The following is a 23,146-nucleotide window of genomic DNA, read 5'->3' as shown; positions in this document are numbered from 1 at the left end:
TTAAGAATATGTTCCTTCAGAAAATGTCATATTAGGAGAGATGGAAAAAGAACTAACTCACTAGTTCTTTGGGAATCAAAGTCTGTGGAAGGTCTCTGTGCACTTGTTAGTATAGGGATAAGATTAATTAACTAATGCTTCAAAACTGATGTGCATAAGTTAAAGTGTGTTAACACCCATGTGGACATTCATTCAGGACTAAAGTGGCCTTAATTTGCTGTAGCTTAATCCTTCTCAAAAGAGTTAGAGCAAGCTATGGTGACTCCATATGGGAGTTTAATGCTCTTTAACTTTTGCACAATAATTTCATTAATCTTGTAAGACTTCCTAAGTGCTCACCATATAAACAAGCTTTTAGATGCCAAAGAAATAGTATCACTGCTGACCACTCTGTTGGGGATCTCTTCCACCACTCCTTGCCTTTGCTAATTGACGATATAATTGCATTACATTCTGCCATATTTAAGTAGTAAGCACTGGACCATAAACCAAAGCAAACTGGACTTGCAGAGTCTACATAGAGAGGAACTGAGAGTAAGCACATACATATCTGATTTTGCCTTGTTTCTGACCTGCTTTGAGAACTTCTTAAGGATGCTGTCATCTTTGCCTTTGATTCCCTAACTGTAAAACAGAAATACATCTTACTTCCTTTCCACTTGTTTCTGGTACACATACTACTAATATAGGTTTCCCACACCATAAATTTTCTCATAGCTTATGCATGTGGCCTGAATAGAGACTATAAAAGACAAAATCCAGGCACAGGTGCAAGTCTGCAGTGCAGCTGTGATTTTCTACATATGTCTGATCAAAACAATTTAAAACTTTGGTTTACAAATGTAACATGTGATGGTGAGATTTGTTCACAATCCCTACAAATCAAAGTCACAAATTGAAACCGGATACCATGTGACACTAAGCTATTTCAATTACAGTTAAAAATCAATACATGTGGTCATTTGACTTTTCTGACAATATTGCTCACATAGCACATGTGAGCCTAACAGTGCAATTCATATGAGAATTGTCAAAAGAAGACTTGTGTTTATTTATATTGTCAATGACTTTTAAAGGTGTTTTTTCCATTCCTTGGGGATAATATTACTAGTGCTCTTATAAAGAAGGAACTAACTCTATTCCATTTGTCTTCCACAAAATTCCCAAAATAAACTGGACAGCATGAATATTTGCCTTATTTTATTTTGCATTGCACACTTCAAAGAGACTGCAATCCCAGAGAAACATGAAAGACACCTTATGCCCTGGTACTACCACAGGAATGGGCACAATACTCACTCTAGACTGCTCATACAGCCCTTATCTCTACCATTCCCCTGTGAAAAGTTCCTGAGAACATCTTAGCTTTTCCAGGGGAGCTCTGATCTCAGCATCAGCTTGCACGAAGGAAATAAGTTTTAGGTCTGCCTAGCCTGATTTTGTGTGAAAACCCTGCTGTGTTTTTACAATTGTAACTTCTCCATATATATCTTCAGTATCATTCATAACTGCATCATTTGCTGGTGTCATGCATGTTACCCATTGTTTTACCACATCTGAAAAAGAAGAATACCTATTCCATGACAGGTAATGCAGAGCAGCTCTGATCTCAGCAAGGTTAGAGCCCTCTCGTTTGCTTAGACAGGATGGTCACTAACTAGAAAAAGACAGCAACCTTATTTCTTCTCCCATTATTTTACTTTGTATCGCTTAATTTCATTATATTTTTATCATTGCTTTTTCAATTTTTCATCAGATTCAGCCTGCTTCAGACATTTCCCTTCTCCACAACTTCTTTACTTCAGCCTATACACTTCCAAGAGGCAGATGAGAAAGGACTGTAACTATTCAAACAAACATGACTGATTCGTAATTTTCAGCTACCATGATTCATGCATGTTGTGCCTACTCCTTCTGTTGTCATTTTCCTCCATTTCTCCAAACTTCTATGACCACTGATTTTTTTTTTACCATTTTACATGGTATGTTTCTACAGACATCTCAATTCTGACAGTCTTTGAGAACTTTCTTAACTCTGCTTATGTTAACCTTTGTCTTTAATAAGATCATAACATAGATAAATACATGTCCTAATACTTAAGCGATGAGTACTTTAAAGTATTTTTGCCTTTATCTGGTCAGTTCTACACCTCCCCAGCTACTCATCTATTTGTCTTTTATTAAGGTCTTCTTGAAAGAAAAACTGCGGAACACCCCAAAGCTGTTAACTGCTAGTGACACTGGGCATAGTCAAGACATAGTAAAAACCTAAGAACAATTGGCTTAGCCTATATTTTTTAAACATATTTTTCTAAACATGCATGTTTACTATAGAACATAAGGTCCAGGAAAAGGTACACACTGAGAAGAATTTAAAGTAGCAACAAAAGGAGTACAGGATGAAATGTACACTTCCTTGAGTAAACAGTTGTTTACTAGCAAGTTAAGTGCAGGAGCTCATTCCTAGTACAATCAAGGAATATTTCTACACGGTTACCAAACGAAAAGAAACTTTGCCCTCATAAAGAGGTTGCCCAGAAAGTCTCGCCTACCAAAGAAGAAAATAGAAGTTTTTAAGAGTAAAGGATTAAATGAACCTAGACTCTAGAGATTTCTTTTGTTTGTTTGTGTTTACCACGGAAGTTATCTTGACTTTCATTTATTATTAGTTTTACAACATGTTTATAGTTTGACAGGACAAGCCCATGCAATGTGAAATAGAAGAGCAAATTGATGTGATCTTCAAATACGTTAAAGCTTGCCACACAGGACAAAGTAAAGATTCTCTGTGTCTGGGCATAGGACAAGAACAACTGTGCATAATCTGCTGTAAGGTAAATTTAGGGAAGAGAGTAGGAAAAAGCTTTCGAGTTTGCTGAGCAGAGGAATTAATTGTTTTGGATGCTACAGAATACCCGTTACTGGCTGATTTTCAGAAAACACACAGCAGAAAGAGTTCAGATGATTTTTAACTTTTTGTTCACTGACCTTATGTAATGCTGATTAGTACTTTGTTCTATGATTTTTTGAAAATGTCATATAGCTATGAAGTAGAACTACAAAAACTTGCACATCACTTTTTAGAAAGTGATCTTCTCCCAGTTACAAGGGTAATACATTAGACCAGGCAGCCCCAGGAAAATGCTCTATAATACTGAAATAGTTCTTTGCATGGAAATATGCACACACCACTTTACAATTTTTCAAGAGGAGTCAGCAGCTCAGCAAATCACACTGTTATATTGTGTTATGATGAATGATGCTTTCATAATGATGTGACATGTCTAAATGACACAAACCTGGCTTCCTATCAAAAACGTAAAGCAGTTTACCTTTTTTTTTGAGGAAAAAAGCCATTATCAGTTCTTATAGCAAATTTCCCTGCAAGAAAATGGCAGCTGACCAATTTAATACAAAGTATTCCTCAAGTCCGTAATTATGAGTCCAAAAGATTTTAGGAGCAGAAGATGCTTTCATAGAAGGGTGCATAACTCCACACAATGAAACTATAGAAATATATAACAAACAATAGAAATGAAAGTTGAACACTGTCCTGGAGGTTTTGGAAACACCCAGAACATTTCCAAAACACAGAACATATATTTTTGTAGTAAGATCAATTGGCACTAATAGTACAAGTAACTGGATTTTACTCACTGCAAAAAACCCTTTCAGATAATAATGCAATAAATAAATACTGATTGATATCAATGTTTTTATTTGATGCATTAATACATAAGCAGTAATTGATAGCATATTCTCCTTTGCTACAAATAGCTTACCCTGAGATTCTTTTTTCCTTGCAACTTTATAGGACTACTAGATCTCTCTTAATGTCATAGTTTTTCATAAACACAATATAGCTTTTGGCTTTCAAATTGTACCTTGAAAAGTTGCCATGACAGCATGGAGGATTCTGTTCAGCTTGCAATCCTCTGTATGCTGTGCTGTTTCTTTCTTACCGAAGTCTCTTAGCACCTGCCCAGACATGCCCTTGGCAATGTGACTAACTCCTATCATATATTGGCCCTATTTTTTGCTCATCATTCCTCTGTGTGAATGAAACAGTGTTTAGCATTTTGTTCTGGCAGCATGTTGATTTTATTGCTGTTATTTTACAGCATGTTACTGTGTCCTCAGGTTAGAAATGCAAGGACAAAATATTCTGTTGCAAGAAGACTAGAAGGTGGCATGACATGTGATGCTCCTCTGGTCCCCTAAGAGTTTATTCTACAGTCTCATATCTCCTCTAGTGCTTCAGCACCTTAGACTTCCTCAGCAGCCTATTCCTGAAATGTCCTAGAGAAAATGACAACACAGGAAGTTGGAGCAGGAGAGCTACTCAGTATTAACTCAGTCCTTCCACATAGTAGCTCATGTTTCAGGTTCCTGGGAGCCCTTCCCATACCCTAACTCTGATTCTGGTAGTGGCTGGAAGGACAACAGTAATATTGTCCCTACTTACTTTCAGCATGAGATTCTCTATATGACAAGTACTGAACTTAGTATGGAACTATAAACTCAATTCAGAATGAAATCAGTGCTGCTCCCACCGTGTATCAGGCTTATAAGGCAGATCATTTTAGGCATCAGAGGATTTTTGCTTTAACTTAGCAAGTGTTTTGAGATCACATGCAACTATATTTATGAAAAGAAGTTCTTTTTAACTCAGAAAATATACTGTCTGCATTTGCTATGGGTCAAGCTGGGATTTTTTCCTGAATCAGTCACCCAATCCTAATTCTAATAGAATACCTCTGAATAGTTTTATACTAATAACTGCTCTGTAGAGACTCCTGAAATTATAATATATTAAAGACCCATCAGCCTATCAGAAGAACATGTAATTTTATGTTCATTACTTCTTGGTTCCTGACTATAGAATTTGGATGGTTGCACCTCAATTAAAAGTTGAATCAAAGTTAATATAATTTAAATAAAAACTTCAATAAAAAGTTAAAGTTTTGTTCTTAATAGCATTAATACCCTTTAATGACCGCTACGGTCATTACCACTAGATAACTGACCTTCTTGAACCTCTCTTCACACAGAAACCTCTCTCCCAACACAGTCAATTATTTAGCAGTAATGAGTGCTCTGTAAGAGATTATTGTTTAACCAAGCACCTTGACACACTGCTTTTTCCCTGTTATCTCTATTCTTCAACAAATGGTACATTTTCTTCTATCGCAGGCTTTTCAGTTCTGAGGATAGAAGGCTGTGGTCTAATTCTTTCCAATGCAGAAGTTCACCATATAATTGGCAAAGCTTCAGATATAATTAAAATCTTGAAAATTAGGGTGCTATGAAACACTGCTTGTGAGCAACAACTGTGGCCTTGTAAGACAGAGCAGTTCTGAGGGCAAGTTTGAGATACCTAGGTATAATGAGGAACAAAAAGAGAAATATTGTTGGGGATGAAAAGGCACAGTTCTCTAACAGCATGTGAAAAAAGGAGGAAAAGAAAAATTAATTATAAAGACACAGAAAGATTCAGGAGCATAATGGATGTCAAAGGAAAAAGTGAATGAAAGAACAAATAAAAAAGAGCAAGGGGGGAAACAAATTAAATTTGGGCAGACAGAATTAATTTTCATAAAGAAAGAAATCTTTTTGGCAGAGTCTTGGAAGCATTAAATGTTAAAGGATCTTTATTACTCTAGAAGTGTGAGCATTACTGGTTCAGTGATCTCAACACAAGTCTGGAAGAGAAAACTTCTGAATTCTAATTCTAGCTGGCCTGACGATTCACCCTGTGCCTTTGGGGAAGGCTCTTCCCCCTCTCTGCCTCAGTTTCTTTCTCTGTAAAAATTACCTTTTTTCAAAAAGAATTATGAATCTTGCATATGCTCTATTTCAAAAATACCAAGCAAAAATAGTTTCTAATGCCATTAACTATGTCTTTTTTCTCATCTCTCTCTTTAAGACGTCAGGGAGGTTATTTTGATTTCAAGTTTTTAATATAAGATTCTTGAAACACCTTCCAATTCAAATTCCCAGATTGAAGTATCTCAAGCATTTTGCACAAATTCAGTTAGAAACACCTTATTCTTTTTTTCCTAAAAGAAATCTTGCCTAATCAATTTAAGAGAGCAATATTCTAATCATATTTGAATGTTCTGATAACTCTTGTACCTCTTCACATGAAGTGTGCTATGGTCAGATTGTGGAACAAAACCTGATGAATCTAGTAGAAATACCAGTGTGCTATACTTAGAAACAAGATAAAAAATGTCAGATACTTAAAATCTGCATGGCACTGTTGTACCTTACTTTCTTTGTGACAGGGTATTTTGGCACAAAACACATGAAAAAAAGTCCATATAATGCCTTAATCCAATATATGGAAGAGAATGCCCTAAATGAGTCCTTTGCTCATTTAAAAGCAATAAATATCTTTTAATGTCCTGGATGAATTTCCATCTGCTCTCTTTCCTTAGAAAAAGGCCTTGAAAATTAAAAGGTGGAGAGAAGCAATACATTTTCCTATTGCCAACAATGCTGCTATTTAGAAGACAACACAGGAGAAATGTCTTCAAATGATTTTTCTACATTAATACTCCATCTCCTAAAGCCTCAGCTTTTTTCATAGTTTATCTGTTACATTGATTGAGGTTCCTCTGTAATGGAGCTACTTTTCTGAGTAAGCAGACAACAGAGAGCAACAGGGAGAGGGCTTTCAAAGCAAACTCCTTATGACTTACCTTCTATCTTAAATGAGTTAAGCTAGGTTTTTTATTAATGAGAAGACTGTAAGAAAATTATAATAGTCTATTAAGTTCTGGAAAATACTATAGGTAGGACTGCTGTATATAGAAGCTTGTCAACTAGACAGTTTACTACATTGGAAGAAAATGGAGAAAGAAGGATTTTTTTTTTTTATTTGTATAAAATATACTGTTCTTCCAGGCTGTAGTGAAATAGTTTCTATTTAATTGCACAGAAATCCTAAGAAGGTTACAGCAGTGAAACATTAAAATTCTAAGGGCAACTAATAACATTAAAACTTTATAGCCCCAGATAGAATAATTTAGACAAAAACAACATGAACATATGTTTTGTGTAATAATAACAAACATTTATAGCTGTCAAGAGAGAAAAACACAGGTTTATGCACACCTTAATGGCGTGCATGGGTGAGCATGAGTATATTTAAAACATAATATATTACAAAATTGACAGCAGGCATGACTCTTCTGGGTACTATGTTAAATCAATGAATAAATTACCAAAAGTGTGTTGTGGCTGTTTGGATGTGTAATTGAGCTTAACGTATGTAGTGTTATTTCAAAAGAAACTATTCAAGGAGTTTCTAGACCAATCCACTCTGCATCTTTACTAAGCTGTTTACAAATAACAATAAATGAAACTGTCTCACAGTAGGAAGGAAGTTTACTTATACGCATTACGTAAATGGGAGAAAAGTTAATTTTAATATGGTTTTCAGGAATTAAAACCAAACTTATTATAATATTGCTAGAATTCACTGAATTGGAAATCAACATTTTTCATGTTCAATTTTAGATTTATTTTAATTAGCTGATACTTTGCAAACAAAAGTCTTTGCCTCAATACGCATCAGGAAGAAGTCCTCTGCAATAAATATGGATGCTCGTGCAGTATCTCAATGCCAAATAAATGAACTAGCAAAAAGATGAACTTAAATATATTCCGTTTCCTTAATATATTTCTTGCCCAACATTTAAAAACATTTTTACATTAAAAAAGTGTGAAAGTAACTTTTAAACCTTATTGTTGTTGACTACTTAATAAGAAAAAAAAAACAGATTTGCAAACTAATCCATTAATTGTCAAATTTGGAAAAAACTAGGCACATACGTCTATTCCTTATTTCAGGGCTATTTCATCTTACTACATGCAGAATTTGTAAAAGAGAAAATTATCCCATTTTCTTGCATCAATCTTTATATTTTGCAGTTGTAGTAGTATTTGGTTATTCTACAGTGCTCTGAACTGCTTGGACTTCAAATCTAATATAGGAAGGGCAGCCTGTACAAGTTAATACATTTACTTAATACCCTTGCAGTCTCCAGGAAAATTTGCCAAACCAACAGCAATGACAGAAGAGACAAGCTGACCTGATCACAGCCACCTTCCTCTTGCCCCCTTCTTCCAAACTAAAATGACTGTCCTCAAATGTAAGCAGTCATAAATGCACTATTCTAAACTTCTGTTGCATATCATAGCTTTAAGTCACAGTATTTCAGAATACATGGTACTGAGCTCTTCAACAGATCTGAACTTTTTTCCTTTGCAATTTTCTATCTCTTTTCTCAACATTTTTCTCCATTTCAAAAGGGATGATGTGGATTGTCAGCATCAACCATACTTGTGATTTTCTTAGGGCTCATAAACCAAGGATTAAGGCATTCTGTGCTAAATGCCTGTCTTGTTTCTATAACATGACTGTAAAGAGGAAAAATAGGAAAAAGAAATGAAGTGTACATGCCCAGATGAGCTATTCTTTCTCTCTGGTGTGGTGATGGTTCATAAAGCATGCTATGGGTGATTATAAAAGAATATGGCATACCACCTGTCTCCTGGTCAGAAAACCCATTTTACATTTAAAGCCATCTTAGGTTAACTGTCATTAACATTTACAGCTGCCCATGGGATATGGCAAAGTACACTACTATCACACATATTTTTGTTGCAGTTACTTCCAAGTGTTTAAGGAACAAGTCTAAATTTCGAAATGTGATGCAGTCCCCATTGCATCTCCCACATTGGTTACACTACCTTGGGTAAATATAATTATAATGAAATGAGGAGCATCTGAGGTACTTTAAGAAAGGCTTAATTAAAAATGCAGACAAAATACTAAAAAAAAAAAGGCAAAAAAATATAACCCACAAGTAACTAGACCTGAAATACAAATGTGTATAAGTTTTGGCAATAAGCATCTTGCAGTCTTTTAGTATTTTAGCCTATATTTCACCAAATGACCTACTGAAAATGTTGGGGTTTTTTTCATAATGTAGATACACATAAAGAAGTCAGGTCACACAACGCTCAGCATCGTACACTGTTGCCTTCTAATAGATTGGCTTAAAAAACTAGCAAAATCTGTAACACCACTTTGAATTTAAAGTTTAAGTGTAGTCAAGTATACTATGCCACAAGACATTTAAGAATAAGTCAGTTTTAAAATGCAGGTTGTCCAAATAGATTTTTCCTTCAAACATTGTTTTATCTGATTTCCCTTTTGTGACCACCCTAGTGAAGAACAGCTGCTTTAAGTATACAGATGACTAGAACTAAATGATACTACAGGTTAAATCATTGCTAGAAGATGTTCCAAAAGACTAAAATAAGAAGTGAATTGAAAAAAAAAAAAAAAGAAAAAGGAGATGCCACCAAATCATGCTGAATATAAAAGTAATTAAAATAATTTAAAAAGAATAAAAACATGCAGAAGATAAAATTTACTTTTATCTTATAGTATCTTTGTTCACATCAATGTTTCTTTTGTTCTCTATTACACATTTAATCACTCTCAGACATCAACCATAACAGCAGAAACTCAAATACCTGACTGATAATTAAACACAGTAATATTTATAAGAAGTTAGTTTATTCTGCAGATAGGAACACTTAATTTACTGCATAAATACAATGAAAGTAAAATTTCTTTTTAAAGATCAGAAGAGTGCCATGCCAGTCACTCTTTAATGGAATAAAGCAGTAATTTTTGTTTTCAGACCAGTAATACAAGTTTAATAAAATGACAAAGTTAGAATGCTATTAACAGAAGCAACAATCTTTAGTAACAATTGGCAATAGCATCCATACTGAGCTGTCATTTTTAAAGTACAGGATTCTTAGAAGACTAAAACAAAAAGGAAAAATTAGCTTTTCAAACATTATTTTTTTTAAAAAGCAAAACACGGTGGAGCAGTTTGGCACCAAAAAAAAAAAAAAAAGCATCTCAGTACAGTAGGCAAGCACTACCAGAAGTAAACAGGTGATATTGCATTGCTACTCCTAGAACTAGAAAAACCAAAATAGACTAGTGGTGAAAGTAGAAGATAATAACCTTGTAAGTCCAATGCCTCGATCTTATGCCACATTATCTGAAAAATCAAAAATATTTATCATTGAGATGACTGCTAAACAACACAGGGGTAGAAGGCACATTCAAAGTTTATCATTTGAACTGACCATTACCACTTTTGTCAGTAAGTCAGTTACAATGTCCATGGAGTGCCAGCTTTCAGTCCCCCTACACTGCTATCTGAGCCTGACCCAGCAGTAAGCCCTGTGAGAAGTGTCTCCCCACACACTCCTGTAATATATTTCACTTGTGATCCTGGTGAAATCCTTAACTGTTTTGAAGAGCAACAGACGGCAGGGAGGGAGAGGGAGCAGGAATAAGATATGAGGAAGGAAAGTTAACCGAAAAGATCTGAATTTCAATCAATTTGCTTTGTTAGTGATCACTATCTATAAATCCAACCACAAACTTGGTACACCAAGACATTTTCAGTCAGCTAGGATTCCTTCTTTTCACTTGCTTATTTATTAATTTATTTAGTATGTTCCATCAACTTCTGAACTCAAACTCAAAAAAAAAGGTTCTTTTTCTGCTGTGGCTCTAAAACCTTGAATGAGCACATGGGATTCCGAGCCCACATAGAAAAGGAGCCAAGCAATAGCTCAGGCAGGCTACCCTAGAAATTTCTGCTTTAGAATGGCAGATGTTGAGTTTCAGTAAAATAAATCCGTGTATATTTGTGTGTGCATGTTACTAGAAGTTACTAAATGTGGATTTCTCTGGAAATCTGAGAAACTTGTGAAACAATGGGCAGACATGAATAAGCAAACCTTTCCACCAACATTCACTGCTGAAAATATGTTCTATTAAAAATAAAAGATTAATAATGCAATGATTGTGCAGAGAGAGTAGAATGGGCAGATACTGGCAAAATAGAAAATCAAGGCTTTGTGTGGTTAATATTTAGTTTATGTCATTTAAGATAAATATATGAATATATGCTCAAATACCCTTGAGAGGGGTTTTTTTTTTTCAAATATAGGCCCAATCCAAATGGGATTTTTACCTAAATAAAACTTGTCAGAGTTGATCTGTTTATGCATGTGAAGTTACAACAGCCTAACACACTTTCAGAGTTTCAGATAAAAATGTTCAAAGATTCAAATAGCATTATAATAAAATTTGCCCCTTGGGCATATGCCAGTTTAAATATCTGTTCTCATCAAGTTTTCAGGCTGCACTTGTTCTCAGTGGAGTGATTTAGATTTAAAACATCTTTCAAAGTGAACTCCTGAAGTAAAAAAATCGTAATTTCTTTGCTAACTATGTAAGCATAACTGTTTCTACTAACAGTGATGGCTGTTAAAGAGCATATAGTTGCCAAAAGTAATCAATATACAGAATCTAGAATCATCAAGGTGTGAAAATTAGAAGATATTATAAGCACCATAGGTACCTTGGAGTCCTTGATCACATCTTCAATTAGAATATGACTTTTGATATATTTGCAGTAAATTTGATGATATGCTGGTTAAAAATGCACCTACGTTTTATAACAGGACTGAATATTGTGCTTCATAGTACATACAATATAGCTGCAAAAAATATGACTTTTAAAGTGTTACACTCTAAATTTTATACTTGGTAGTGAGTTCAATAAATCACACATAAGGTGATTATTTTGATATTCACTAGAAAAAAATGAGAAGCTCTACTACTGGTTTAGAAATTTGGCTTATAAAGATTATTAGAATTATTTTGGATACTATGAAAACAATACTATAATACAGAATTTTCAGCGAATATGCAAGGAGGTTGATGTATATATGAGAAAACAATCTCTGTGATCTAAAATGGGACCCAGGTTTGCTTAAGGACTTCAGGGGCATCATGTCTTGAAAAACTAGCAAAATATTTGGTTAACCTGTGATATAGAGAAGTTTTACCAGGGGTCATGTAACCTGAAAGAAGATGTTTAGGATGGAGCTATTGTTCATTTGTCTTTTCTTATTGCACTCCAAACACTGGCTGCTTAGCTCCACTCCTTTTGCTGTGAAGGGAAATTCTGAATTAAACACAAAATCATTCCTCCTGCCCACTAAAAGGCATACAGTTCATATACTCAGGAGAAACAGCTTCCAGTAAGCAGCAGTGAATCTACTGTGTAGAAGCTGACTATACATCTAACATCCCTAAATGTTTTTTTGGGCATCTTTGATGCTTTTGCTTCTGATCATTCTGGAAAAAACTATGGCTATTTGAACAAGAGAAACATTTTCAAAATAGAGTTCTCCCAGACACGTAGCATTTAAAATCTTCAGTCAACCGCAAATTACTTCCAAAAGCAATAGTCAAGTATTACCAATCCATTTACAAGCACATCCGCATAATCCTGCACTTTAGCCAGTAGTTACTATTGCAACATTTACCCTCAAAACAATGGGTTAGGTTCATCCCAGGTGGCCACAGGAACACAGGCTGTGGATTTCCAGCCAGTGGAGAGGAAGGCAGTGGGGAAGAACCACACAGCCTCTTTCCCTGTGAAGCAGCCAACCACTGACACAATTCACAACAGATTCACAGAGGCACAAGAGAAGGACATAATTTGATTTACAGCCTTTCCTGGAAGACCTCAGCTGTGTAAATCCTTATGAACAGCCAGATGGAATGTAACATTCTTCCTCTGGAAAAGGAACAATAGTTCTGACACCTCCTTCTCTCAGGGTGTGTTGGGGAGAAAGCCCTTGTAAAAGAGCTGACCAAGGGAAGGCTTTAAGGCTCAATTTGCTTATGCCTGTGTTTTGGAAAAGGGCCTTGGTCTAATGATGCAAAAATTCAAATTTTATGAGCTTGGAAACTTAAAATCACCCCAAAATGACTAGCCTGGTTAAAGTATTTTAATTCCTTTACTGAAGGATAGATACAAAATACAAGACAGAAGTATCTTGGCAGTTTTAGGAATATTATTCTGTATGCAATGTATCAGTTTAAGATTGCATACACTTAGAAACTTAAAGGAAATATTCTGTACATAAAATATTAGGTGATTACTTTGGGTTTGCCTGGGTTTTTGAAAGTTTCTGCTTAGCTGAAGAAAATTTTGCTTCAAAGTACAATAAAGAGAGGCACTTTCTTGTCAAGGTACTGGTTTTGTCAATAAAAAACCCTGTATCAAAAAGGTACTAAAAAGTACTACAAGTCTATGTTTTCTTTCTATGTATATTAAAATTATCACACAGAATTTTTCAACTAATTCTCAGAGTCTGGTACAGTACTGTCAACAAAGCTTTTCTGCTCAGTTGACACAATCACACCTTTTATACACTTCAGTAGATCCCCTTTTTCTCTATTTCTTGTTTCTTTAACTAAGATTCACTATAAGTCAGTCCCATTCAATTTTCCATATTCAGGCTCTCCTTTTACCAGTGCTAGCTTCTGCTGCTAAACATATTCCAAATCATATTTCTGTTTCCTTTTATTCATTCACTCTAAAATGGTGTGTAAAATTATGGTTTCATCTCTCAAATCTTTCCTGAAGACACTTTTTTGTTTATGATGTTGGCTAAGTCTGTGCACATTCTAGATGATGTCTGTAACATTAAAATTACATAACTTATAAAGCAAGGTATTAAAAACTAGCAAACTGAGGAACTTGAAGTGTCTAGCTGCATTTACAGACACAAAATTTCCTTCCTCTTGCTTCTTTTTTTAGGTTCTCTTCATGGTTTTATCAATTTAGCTTGTTTTGACTAGCTTGGAAATTCTCAAAGGATGTTTTTAATCCTATGTTTGGATAACAATTAATATCAAAAGAATTCAGTCATGTTTCACATCCTCCAGCAAAAGCACTAAAATACAGGCTTATTCCTCACAAAACCAAAATTTCGTCTATAGATTTACAGAAGGATTTTATAAAAAACACTACCTTCTTTATCCATTTAACCAACTCATACATGGTCCAAATCCCCACCATAGAAGCTGACAGATCAAGAATACTGCAATATCACATATTAAAATACCTAAAGCCAAGGAAAATAATAACTGTAATTAATTTTTTCCTAGTACGGCAGAATTAACAGCATCATTTGTACTTAAGACTGAGATCACAGTATTTTTGCTCTAGACTTCCAAAGTTCCCAAAGATTCAGGATTGAAATGTCACATGAATGATTCTGAACTGTTCAGCTGTTAGGCACAGTAATAGAATTTATGTATGGATAGCATTTTAAATATTCAACAATTTAAGACCATGCCTCAATGGCAACATGGCAGAACTTTCTGTTCTAATTCCAGGAAATCACTTCCCTATTACCAACCTTTGAAGTAGTGAATGGTGAACTACAGATTTCATAATATTTTTCATAATACTTTGTAATACTTTTCAGCAGAGAAATGCGTTGTAAGGTATTGTAAGGTATTTTATTTACCGGTGAAAGGTAGTAACTATTAAACTGCACCTGAGACTATCCAGTTGTTCTGAACAGAAGAAACTAATACATTCAGTTGAAACTGAAAAGAATTAAGGTGGCAGATGGTAATTACTAATACTGGAAGTAAGACTGGGTAAATGTGGTTAGAACTTCAGTTTAATGCCTCATCTATGAGGTGTTGCATTCATGACATAAAACTCTTTCGCGTTTGTATGGGAATGTGGCTCATTATGGACATATTAGAGGAAAAAATAACAACTTTTCTTGTACATTTCTATTCCAAGAAAAGACTTGATTAAGCCATGAGATAACAATAGACCAGAATGGCATGTGTATCACCAGATGAAAGGCCCTTTCCATATGCCTGTACAATGTCAGAGACAAAAGTCTGATTTCCATTTTATTATTTTTTCAGATTTTTACTGATGAAGTGATGGCTATTTACTTGACATTTTATTCCCCAGTATTAAGAACATGAGACACAAAAGTTGAATACATGAGTCTGCTCCTGAGTTTGTGAATGTGGAAAATAGAGAAAGAGAGACTGTAAGGTAAACAAATAAATTCAGTTTGAGATGTGAAGTTTTATAAGTCCTCTGCAACTTAAGAAACTCCAGCAACCCAAGCAAAATGACCCTTCTATATACTATTCCTGCCCTTTCATTAGAAACAACCAAGTGAAGGAGAATGAAGGCCAGTTGCACGTGCTATTTGACAACTTCAAAGCACTAACCACTACAATAATATATACAATACTCCACTTGCATATATTGGACATCAAAAAACACAGTTTTCAAAGTGGTTATGTAAATAAAACCACTAGATTCTGCAATCACGCTCTCTGTTATCTGTTATAATATTTAAAACTTTCCCAGTAATAAACTTGGCCTGTTTTTAAATAATGAAAGGTGTCACAAAAAAAATACTGGTATTGCTTTTAATATTACTGCCCATGCATTATACTCATGTCTGCAGATTAAAAATACAGAGTTGCTAAAAGACACTGAAAGAAAATAATCTATTCACAAATATGATATTTCTCTGCACTAATCATAAAGATGCCAAAACATTTTATTTGTATATTCCTTTTATATAAAAGTATTGATCTAAATGTTGTAGTCATAGCAGCATGATTGGATGGCCAGGACAAGTTACAAGTCTGAAGTAAAAAAGAAAGGATTGTTACTATTCTCTAAACTTTGCTCTGTCTTGTTGCCCATTTCACAAAGTCATTCTCATACTAGTAGGATGTAATTGTTCTGAACTGTAATATTTAGTCCACCCACCAAGTCTGAGACCAGTGTCACTATAAAACCACCTTTAAAGGAGCGTTCCCAGAATCCCAAATTGTGGTAGATATTAAACAGCTTTACCAAGTTTTCACTTTTTAAATGAAAATCACTTTTCTGTGTACTGAAGACTGTTTGTTTAGAATGGTTATAAAAACTGTAAAATTATGTGCAACTGAGTGGGAAATGATCCCATAAGTGTAGGATGTTTAATTATCTATCAAGAGGAAATTACACTGGTTTTCTTTTTCCCTTTATGCAAAGGTTTGTTTAACCACTTCAAACCCTGAGCCATCTACTATTTCTGTGATTTTCAGGTTTACTTTATTAAAGGTGTTTTTAGCTCTTCCTCTAAAACTCTTCAAATCCTTACTGCTTCTATGATTTACCCCACTATATAGTTAACACATTCTTCCCAAGAGTGCTTTTTGACCTGAGACAACTAAGTCAAATTTCAATGTTCTAGGCATTAGGCCCAATGTCTTAGGCAGTTTCCTGCTTGTTTCTCTGAATCTGGAATGGAAAATTAGAGATGTTTTTCAGTAATAAAGCAATTATTCTGGAAAGAAACTTGTCCAAAAGTACAGACTACATATATATTTGCAGAGTTCACCATTATTCTTTTAACCTACCAGCCTTTAGGTTCTGATGTTATACTGTTACCAAAAAAAATCCCAAAACTTAATTTAAAAATTTACTTGCAGAACAAAAATATCCAGGTCCAAAAATTATAGTAATGAACTAACTTTACATGTTGGGAGCAGAACTTACAACTGACCCTAAGAATACTATTCCATACAATGTTCAGTGAAGGAGAATGTCTACGATGGGTAATTGCTATTAAGATTCGCATGCTTTTAAAGGACATCAGTTACAGCATTAACTTGCAAGCTCTTCAGAAAGCCATGAATTTTTCCAGCAAATTATAATTTAAATAGATCAGAGTAATATTGGGGAAGTTACACTCATAGCCACTAGATAAGAAAATACATCATCTTGTTTTTCAATACCACTCTTTACTGTTTATTGAAAGCAATACTGTTCCAGTAGGCCTTTCCTGATGGAGAAGTGACTCAACTGAAGAGATCACTTACAAAACAAGTGGTCTCAGACATTTTCAAAAGGTGAAAACATTCCTCCTATGTCCAGATATTTTCGAATATTACTTACTATTTTCATCAAGAGAAAATACGTACTGTAGCTAAGGCTTTGCTTCAGGTTCCTATCTCTATAATAAAAAGCATAAGGCAAGGAGCTACCACCTATCCATATGAAAAATTTACTGCAACATAAGCCCTGTCTCCATTTCTCTCCTTTTAAGCAAATATTTGAATACAATTATTCCAAGCTAGGGATTCCATAATTTTCACTGAAAAATTAAGCTGGATTTTAGAATACTTTTTACATGATAATTTTGATCAAGCAGTTAAACTTTTGGCCATGGATGAGTCAAGCAGTTCGGAGATATGGAGTCATATTACTGGCAGGGTAAAAAAATAATCTTTGAGCTAGTCTGTTTACTTTAACAGACATAATTATGAAATCAACTGTTACTCCACCACCTAATTCCTAAAGGAAGAGCTATATGGCCCAGGATCATTTTCCATCACGCAAGCAATGAAGGATATCAGTTCAAATTATGTCTCCTGCACATATGTGTTTTCCTGTACTTTTATTTCATTGTTGTCCTTGGCTCTTCCTCCACCATAAGATCATTCTTGCTATGTAGACTTTTAGTAAGAAAACACCAGAACTTTTTATGTTATCCTAGCCAAGAGTTACTCTACAAACTACACTCTAGGAAGCACTGAATATCCATGCTAAGAATTGTCCAGCATCAGAATCAGAAAATCTACTCAGCACAATCATCTCTGTTATTCCGAGAAACAAGAACTGTGAATTTTTCCTTACATTTCAGCCTGATGTGTGTCAAGATGTTGAGGTTTTTGATTGCTCTGCTGCATATTCTTTGCTTAAGAAACGCATCTGCTTACTACTGGTGGTAGTGAAAGGTCATGGACCCTAAGCCACAAGTTTCTGTTGTGTGTAGCATCCCTACACTGCTTGCACCAATTTGAATAAGCATGGTCTGTATTTAAAATGCTCTTACAAATATTGTTTGGCAACCGGTAAGTACTATATCCTTCGTTAAGAATTAATATCCACAAAATTATGATAGGTGTCAATACCTTATTCTTAAAGTACTTGTTGTATTCAACACAAGCACTATTATAGACGACTTCAAGCAAAAAGATTTGTGAAAAGGCATATGACCTTCTTCCCACTACAATGGCCATCTCCTAATTAAGCAATGCATCTGATAGTCATTAACAGGAATGAGATAATGAATCACTTTCTCTCTTCTTTGCTAATTTGCTGTAACCAAGCGGCTAATGGATGTCAGAGCTGAGTGATTGCACTGATTATAGTGATTTATAGTTGCAACAAAACAATTTAAAACCATTCTGATTATTCATGTTAAAGATGCTTTATGTTTTGTTTACTAAATGTTTTATGTTCCCCCTCATGCCCCTCTACACAGAATGAGACAGGTCTTCCTGGAAAACTTGAAAGTTCTAAGATTTTTTTTATTGTTTCAGAGTAAGGCATTTCATTTTGTTTATAAAAAAAAAGTTTACCCAGTAGAAATGAAAAGCCTTAGGGTGGAAAGAAAACTTCAGTGGTGCCTAGTTCAAAAGAAGAAGGAAATAAGAGGAAATAAGGCAAACTTCAAGCCACTTACCTTAGGGGTTCCAGTCCCTTCCTCATTCTCTGCAGACACATCAGTAGCCAGTATTTCTGCTTTGATGATATCCAGAGCCCTAAGAATCCAGCTGTGTTGCCGTTTGATTTGCTTCTGTAGTTCTTTCCACTGACTTGCAATCATCTGCAGCATGTCCTTCAGTCCTTCTCCACAACGAAGGAGTAAAAAGCAAAAGCTGTAAACTCAACAGCATCTTTAAATATTATCCTTTATTCAAGTAACAGGCAGGATATTTAAAATAATAAATGCAACAAGAATTTTAGTGTGTTTTCTCAGCAATAAATCCAAGCATTACCATTGGTCATACTGCAAAATGGTGCTAGAGGGTCAAACATTTCTTTTAGCCATCATGGTAAATTTTGATAATGCTTCAGCTGACAGTTTCAAGAGAAAAACTCCACATAAACTGTCATTCCCCTGGCAGTAGGGAACACTGGTAATCTCCCCCTCTAATATCTAGTCTTTATCTTGAAACATTTCGTAATCTTCCAAAGACATTTTTCTTGCCTCCAACTCCTTTAAATATTTTCTGTAGTTTACACATTACCGATTTTTTGTCTATGGTGACATGCACTACTCTTTTTTGCTATGGCTATCTTTTTAGAACTATACATAGAAGTCAGTAATTTCTTATAGCTTCCCTTTACACAGACCTGTCTGATCTGTGAAACAACAGAGGCACACATATAACATAATCAGAAAACAGTAGACCAAAGAATAACTTCAACCTGGATGAAGAGCATGCTAAGTGGGTCAAAATTAAGATGGCATTCCGTAGCAGTATATGCTGATTAAAACCCTATTATCAGACAAGTCACGCAAACATCTAAAAATATAGGAGGTGGTGAGGATAAAGGGAAATCAGTACATCTGTCTCCCTCCTCTACATTTAAGTCCTCTACAAAAAAAGACAAGCCTAACCAAAGGAAAAAGGTATTTTTAATTTTAATCTAGTGCTCATAAATATATTTAAATCAATGTAGGAATTAGTTTAAGTGGTAAAATAAAGCTTTACCAATGCAATTACCCATGCAGAGTATGTAAATACATATATATATATTTGAAATACTAATTCATTATCTTAAAGTTATTTCCATAACACCTATATCAAAGAATATGTCAGTGTGAAGTTTTCAGTGATGTGATTTCAATTGAAACTCAGCTGAACAGCAAGACCAAAATAAAATGAACAGACTATTTGCAGGCAGTATTTCATTTTATAAGTATCACTGCATTGTATGCAGTATATGAAACATTTATAAATCTTGAAGGTCAATCTGATAATGTAAATATTAATAATACATAAGGAAGTGAATATATGCAGTAATTTACAGCAATGCTTCTTCATTCTTTAAAAGTCTGGAGACATAAAGACTTGCAATATTTCAGAAGGATTTACCTGATTTGTGAGATACAATAAGCTCAAGAAGTTGGCGTCCTTCTTCTACCACTGCTTCTTTTAAAGCAGAGTGGCTATCTACATTCAACTTAAAACTCTGAAAAAAAAAAAAGAAAAAAAAAGAGAGAAAAAACCTCAGCATCAGACATTATAGAGGCAGTTATTGTAAAACACATGTACAAAATTACTTGTTGTTTTTTATCGAGAACCACATCCCTATTTACCCAATAGCCAAACTAATTTGTGATACTAAAAGCTATTGATACTTTGGATCTGGGCTCAAAATGTTTCCATCAGATCAGCAAAGTGCATCTTTGTTGAAATAGCTGACATATCTAGACATTCATTAGGTTTTATTAAAAGTCACAACCCGTAGGCTATATCTGGAGTAACTGTGTTCTATAAAATACACTAAATTTACACTACCACATATGAACTCTGGGGTTTTTTTTCATATTTCTTTGAAATGTTGGTGATAGCACTATTTATGGAACCATAAAAAAATTACAACATTGAATATATTGGCCTTATGTGCACTCACACAAATCTATTAATACTATGTTCCTGAGTTAACTCTCATATCCATTTTCAAAGACCAAATCAGTCTGCTTTAGATCTCAGCATTCTTAATTTGCAAAGAAAGTATTATTCAAACATTTTTTTCACTAATATTTTTATTAGTTTACAAAGGATCTCTGCTTTAACAGTCAAAAATATTTTGTCTCTTTTTTTAATTTTATTTTTAAAAATTGCTTTAAAATCTAGTAACAGAGAGAGGAACTGGAAACACAATATGCTATAAGTTATGCCATTTAATACACCAGTGATAACTTGGATAAATTTTTTAATTATTTGCCAGAGCTTCTCACCATACTTGCCTGTAAGAAAGAGAAAGAAAACACAATAGAGAAAAGGGTACTTGCTGTATTTAATCATAAATTGTGTGCAACACTTTTTCTCTTTGAAATGTCTATGGAATAAATGGAAATAATATATGACCACTTGGAAAAAAAGAGCTTTTCCATCTCTTGGAAATGAGTTAACTGGCAGACATGAAAGGAGACTTTGCAAATGCACATTCATAGCTTCTGTTTTTTATAAGAATTATTTATACTTCTCCAAATGCTAGTGACCATGCTAATACTGGAGTAGCAGACACCACAAAATACTCAAAAGCTGTCAATCCTTAGGGAAGCAACCATTTCCTCTCTTTCCAAACTCCTGCAGTCAGGCTGATTGGTATAGCAGAAAATAATATTGCCAGAACTGTAATAAAATGAGGTACTTTTACTGTATTCGTCATGGTTGAAAGAGGGATGTTGCTCAGACAGGCTCTTAACAGTCTTTCAGGCAGCATTGTACCTGACAGTGACAGAATGTTTTTGAGAATTCAAATAAAGAGCAAAAAACAGGAATTTTGCTACCTTCAGCATTTTGTCTAGTCCAATTTTCCTTGTATGGACATCTGAATATACTGGTTTGCACCAGCTGTTGAACAACTGGGCCAGCCAAGAAAAGTTAAAAGGGAATAAGGATGCCTAGTTTATGTCTGTCCCTTTCTTAAATCTAGAGTTTTATGAACCCAAATCTAGAAGTCCTTTTTCTTTATAAAACCACGTCTGAACAAGCACTGACAATATTTAATTTACTGTTTACTTAAAACAGGCTTGTACTGAATAGTTTGTAATCATGCACTTCACAGGAAATGCACTGTGCGTGTGTCTCACCCAGCAAAAGAGAAGCTAAAGGACCTGAGAGTAGGTTGTGTAATTTCATATAATTGAAGTCGAGTATAGATGCAGCTGGATTTGGCAGTGTCTCGAGATGATGTGGATGTGTTTGATAGGAAAATTGGAAAAGATGAGGTATTCTTTTTCATTAGGAAAAAAAAAGAGACTTGCTGCCCTAGAAAAGATTCATTTAACATAACGCACCAGCTACTACAATACAGCTTGATTTTCAGGTGCACCTATTAACCAGTAATAATGTTAAACTAAAGAAGCAAAATACGATGAATAAAGATGGGGCCAAACTTTTGGGTTTTGACTAGCAATATTCTCCTTGTGCAAAATTCTTATTTTATGGATAAATTATGCATGGCACAAATACCATGAACATACATGAAATTTAGCAGAAATAAGCTTTTGTCAACATAGAGGCATCATGTCATGGTTTAACCCCAGCTAGCAACTAAGCACCATGCAGCCTCTTGCTTAGTCCTACCTCAGTGGAATGGGGGAGAGAATCAGAAGGGTAAAAGCTAGAAGATGTGCGGGTTGAGATAAAGACAGTAGGGAAAGCAAAAGCCACATGCACAAACAAAGCAAAATGAAGAATTCATTCACCACTTCCCATGAGCAGGCAGGTGTTCAGCCATCATCTGAAAAGTAGGGCTCCATTGCACATAACAGTTACTTTGGAAGACAAACGCTGTAACTCCAAGAATCCCCTATCTTATTCCTTCTTCCCCCAACTTTCTATACTGAGCATGATGTCATTTGGTATGGAATATCCCTTTGGTCGGCTGGGGTCAGCTTTCCTAGCTATGTCCCTTTCCAGCTTCTTGTGCACCCCCAGCCTACTTGCTGGTGGGGTGGTACAAAGAGCAGAAAAAGCCTTGATGCTGTGTAAGCACTGCTCAGCAGTAACTAAAACATCCCTGTATTATCAACACTGTTTTCAGCACAATTGCAAAACATAGCCCCATACTAGCTACTATGAAGAAAACTAACTCTCTCCCAGCCAAAACCAGCACACATTAAAAGGAGAGAACCATTCATATAAGTATAAATACAAACAGAAGCAAACGAAACTGTCAGTTGATGAAGTATGAGTTTTGAATATAGAATTATATATGTATATATATTTTTCTTACTGGTGGTAATTTCCTAATAAAAATGAATAACTAGACAAGGAACACTGGAAGGAATAGTCCTCAACCAGTGTTCAAGGTTTCTCATGCCTAAAGGGCTGAAAATGTGACACAGGTAAAAGACGAGAGTTGAAGATGTAACAAGTATTACATGCCTATACAATGGAGATATGCAAATTTACACAGCTAAGGATAATATCAGACCAAATATTTGGAATTGAGGAAGACCTTCAAACACAGAGGTCCTCTCCCATCCTGGATATTTCCCTACTGTTTACTTATGGCATTTGGAAAATTGTAACTCTAACAGCGTGTGACCCAGGTACTCTGCTCCCCTCCTTCTCTGATCTTCCCTGATAATGAATGAAGCCTTTGTG

The 23,146-nt window shown here is 34.9% G+C and overlaps 1 protein-coding gene across 15 annotated transcripts in view; it reads right to left on the bottom strand.

Moving 5' to 3' along the window:
- Nucleotides 1–23,146, bottom strand: part of AKAP6 (A-kinase anchoring protein 6) — a 274,653-nt gene that overhangs the window by 123,651 nt on the left and 127,856 nt on the right. For 13 of the 15 annotated variants that reach the window (XM_027670361.1, XM_027670334.1, XM_027670330.1 and 10 more), the window contains 2 exons: nucleotides 19,898–19,994; nucleotides 18,478–18,644 (listed from right to left, as the gene is read on the bottom strand). In XM_027670361.1, coding sequence (XP_027526162.1) covers nucleotides 18,478–18,644; nucleotides 19,898–19,994 — 264 coding nt within the window. The remainder of the gene's footprint in view (nucleotides 1–18,477; nucleotides 18,645–19,897; nucleotides 19,995–23,146) is intronic. The other 2 variants (XM_027670409.1, XM_027670426.1) reach the window with 1 other exon arrangement.

The sequence above is a fragment of the Neopelma chrysocephalum genome, unplaced genomic scaffold, assembly GCF_003984885.1.
Source record: "Neopelma chrysocephalum unplaced genomic scaffold, ASM398488v2 Primary Assembly neopelma1_24, whole genome shotgun sequence".
NCBI lineage: Eukaryota > Metazoa > Chordata > Aves > Passeriformes > Pipridae > Neopelma > Neopelma chrysocephalum.
The sequence above is the reverse complement of the archived record's forward strand: the minus strand, read 5'-3'. Positions and strand labels throughout refer to the sequence as shown.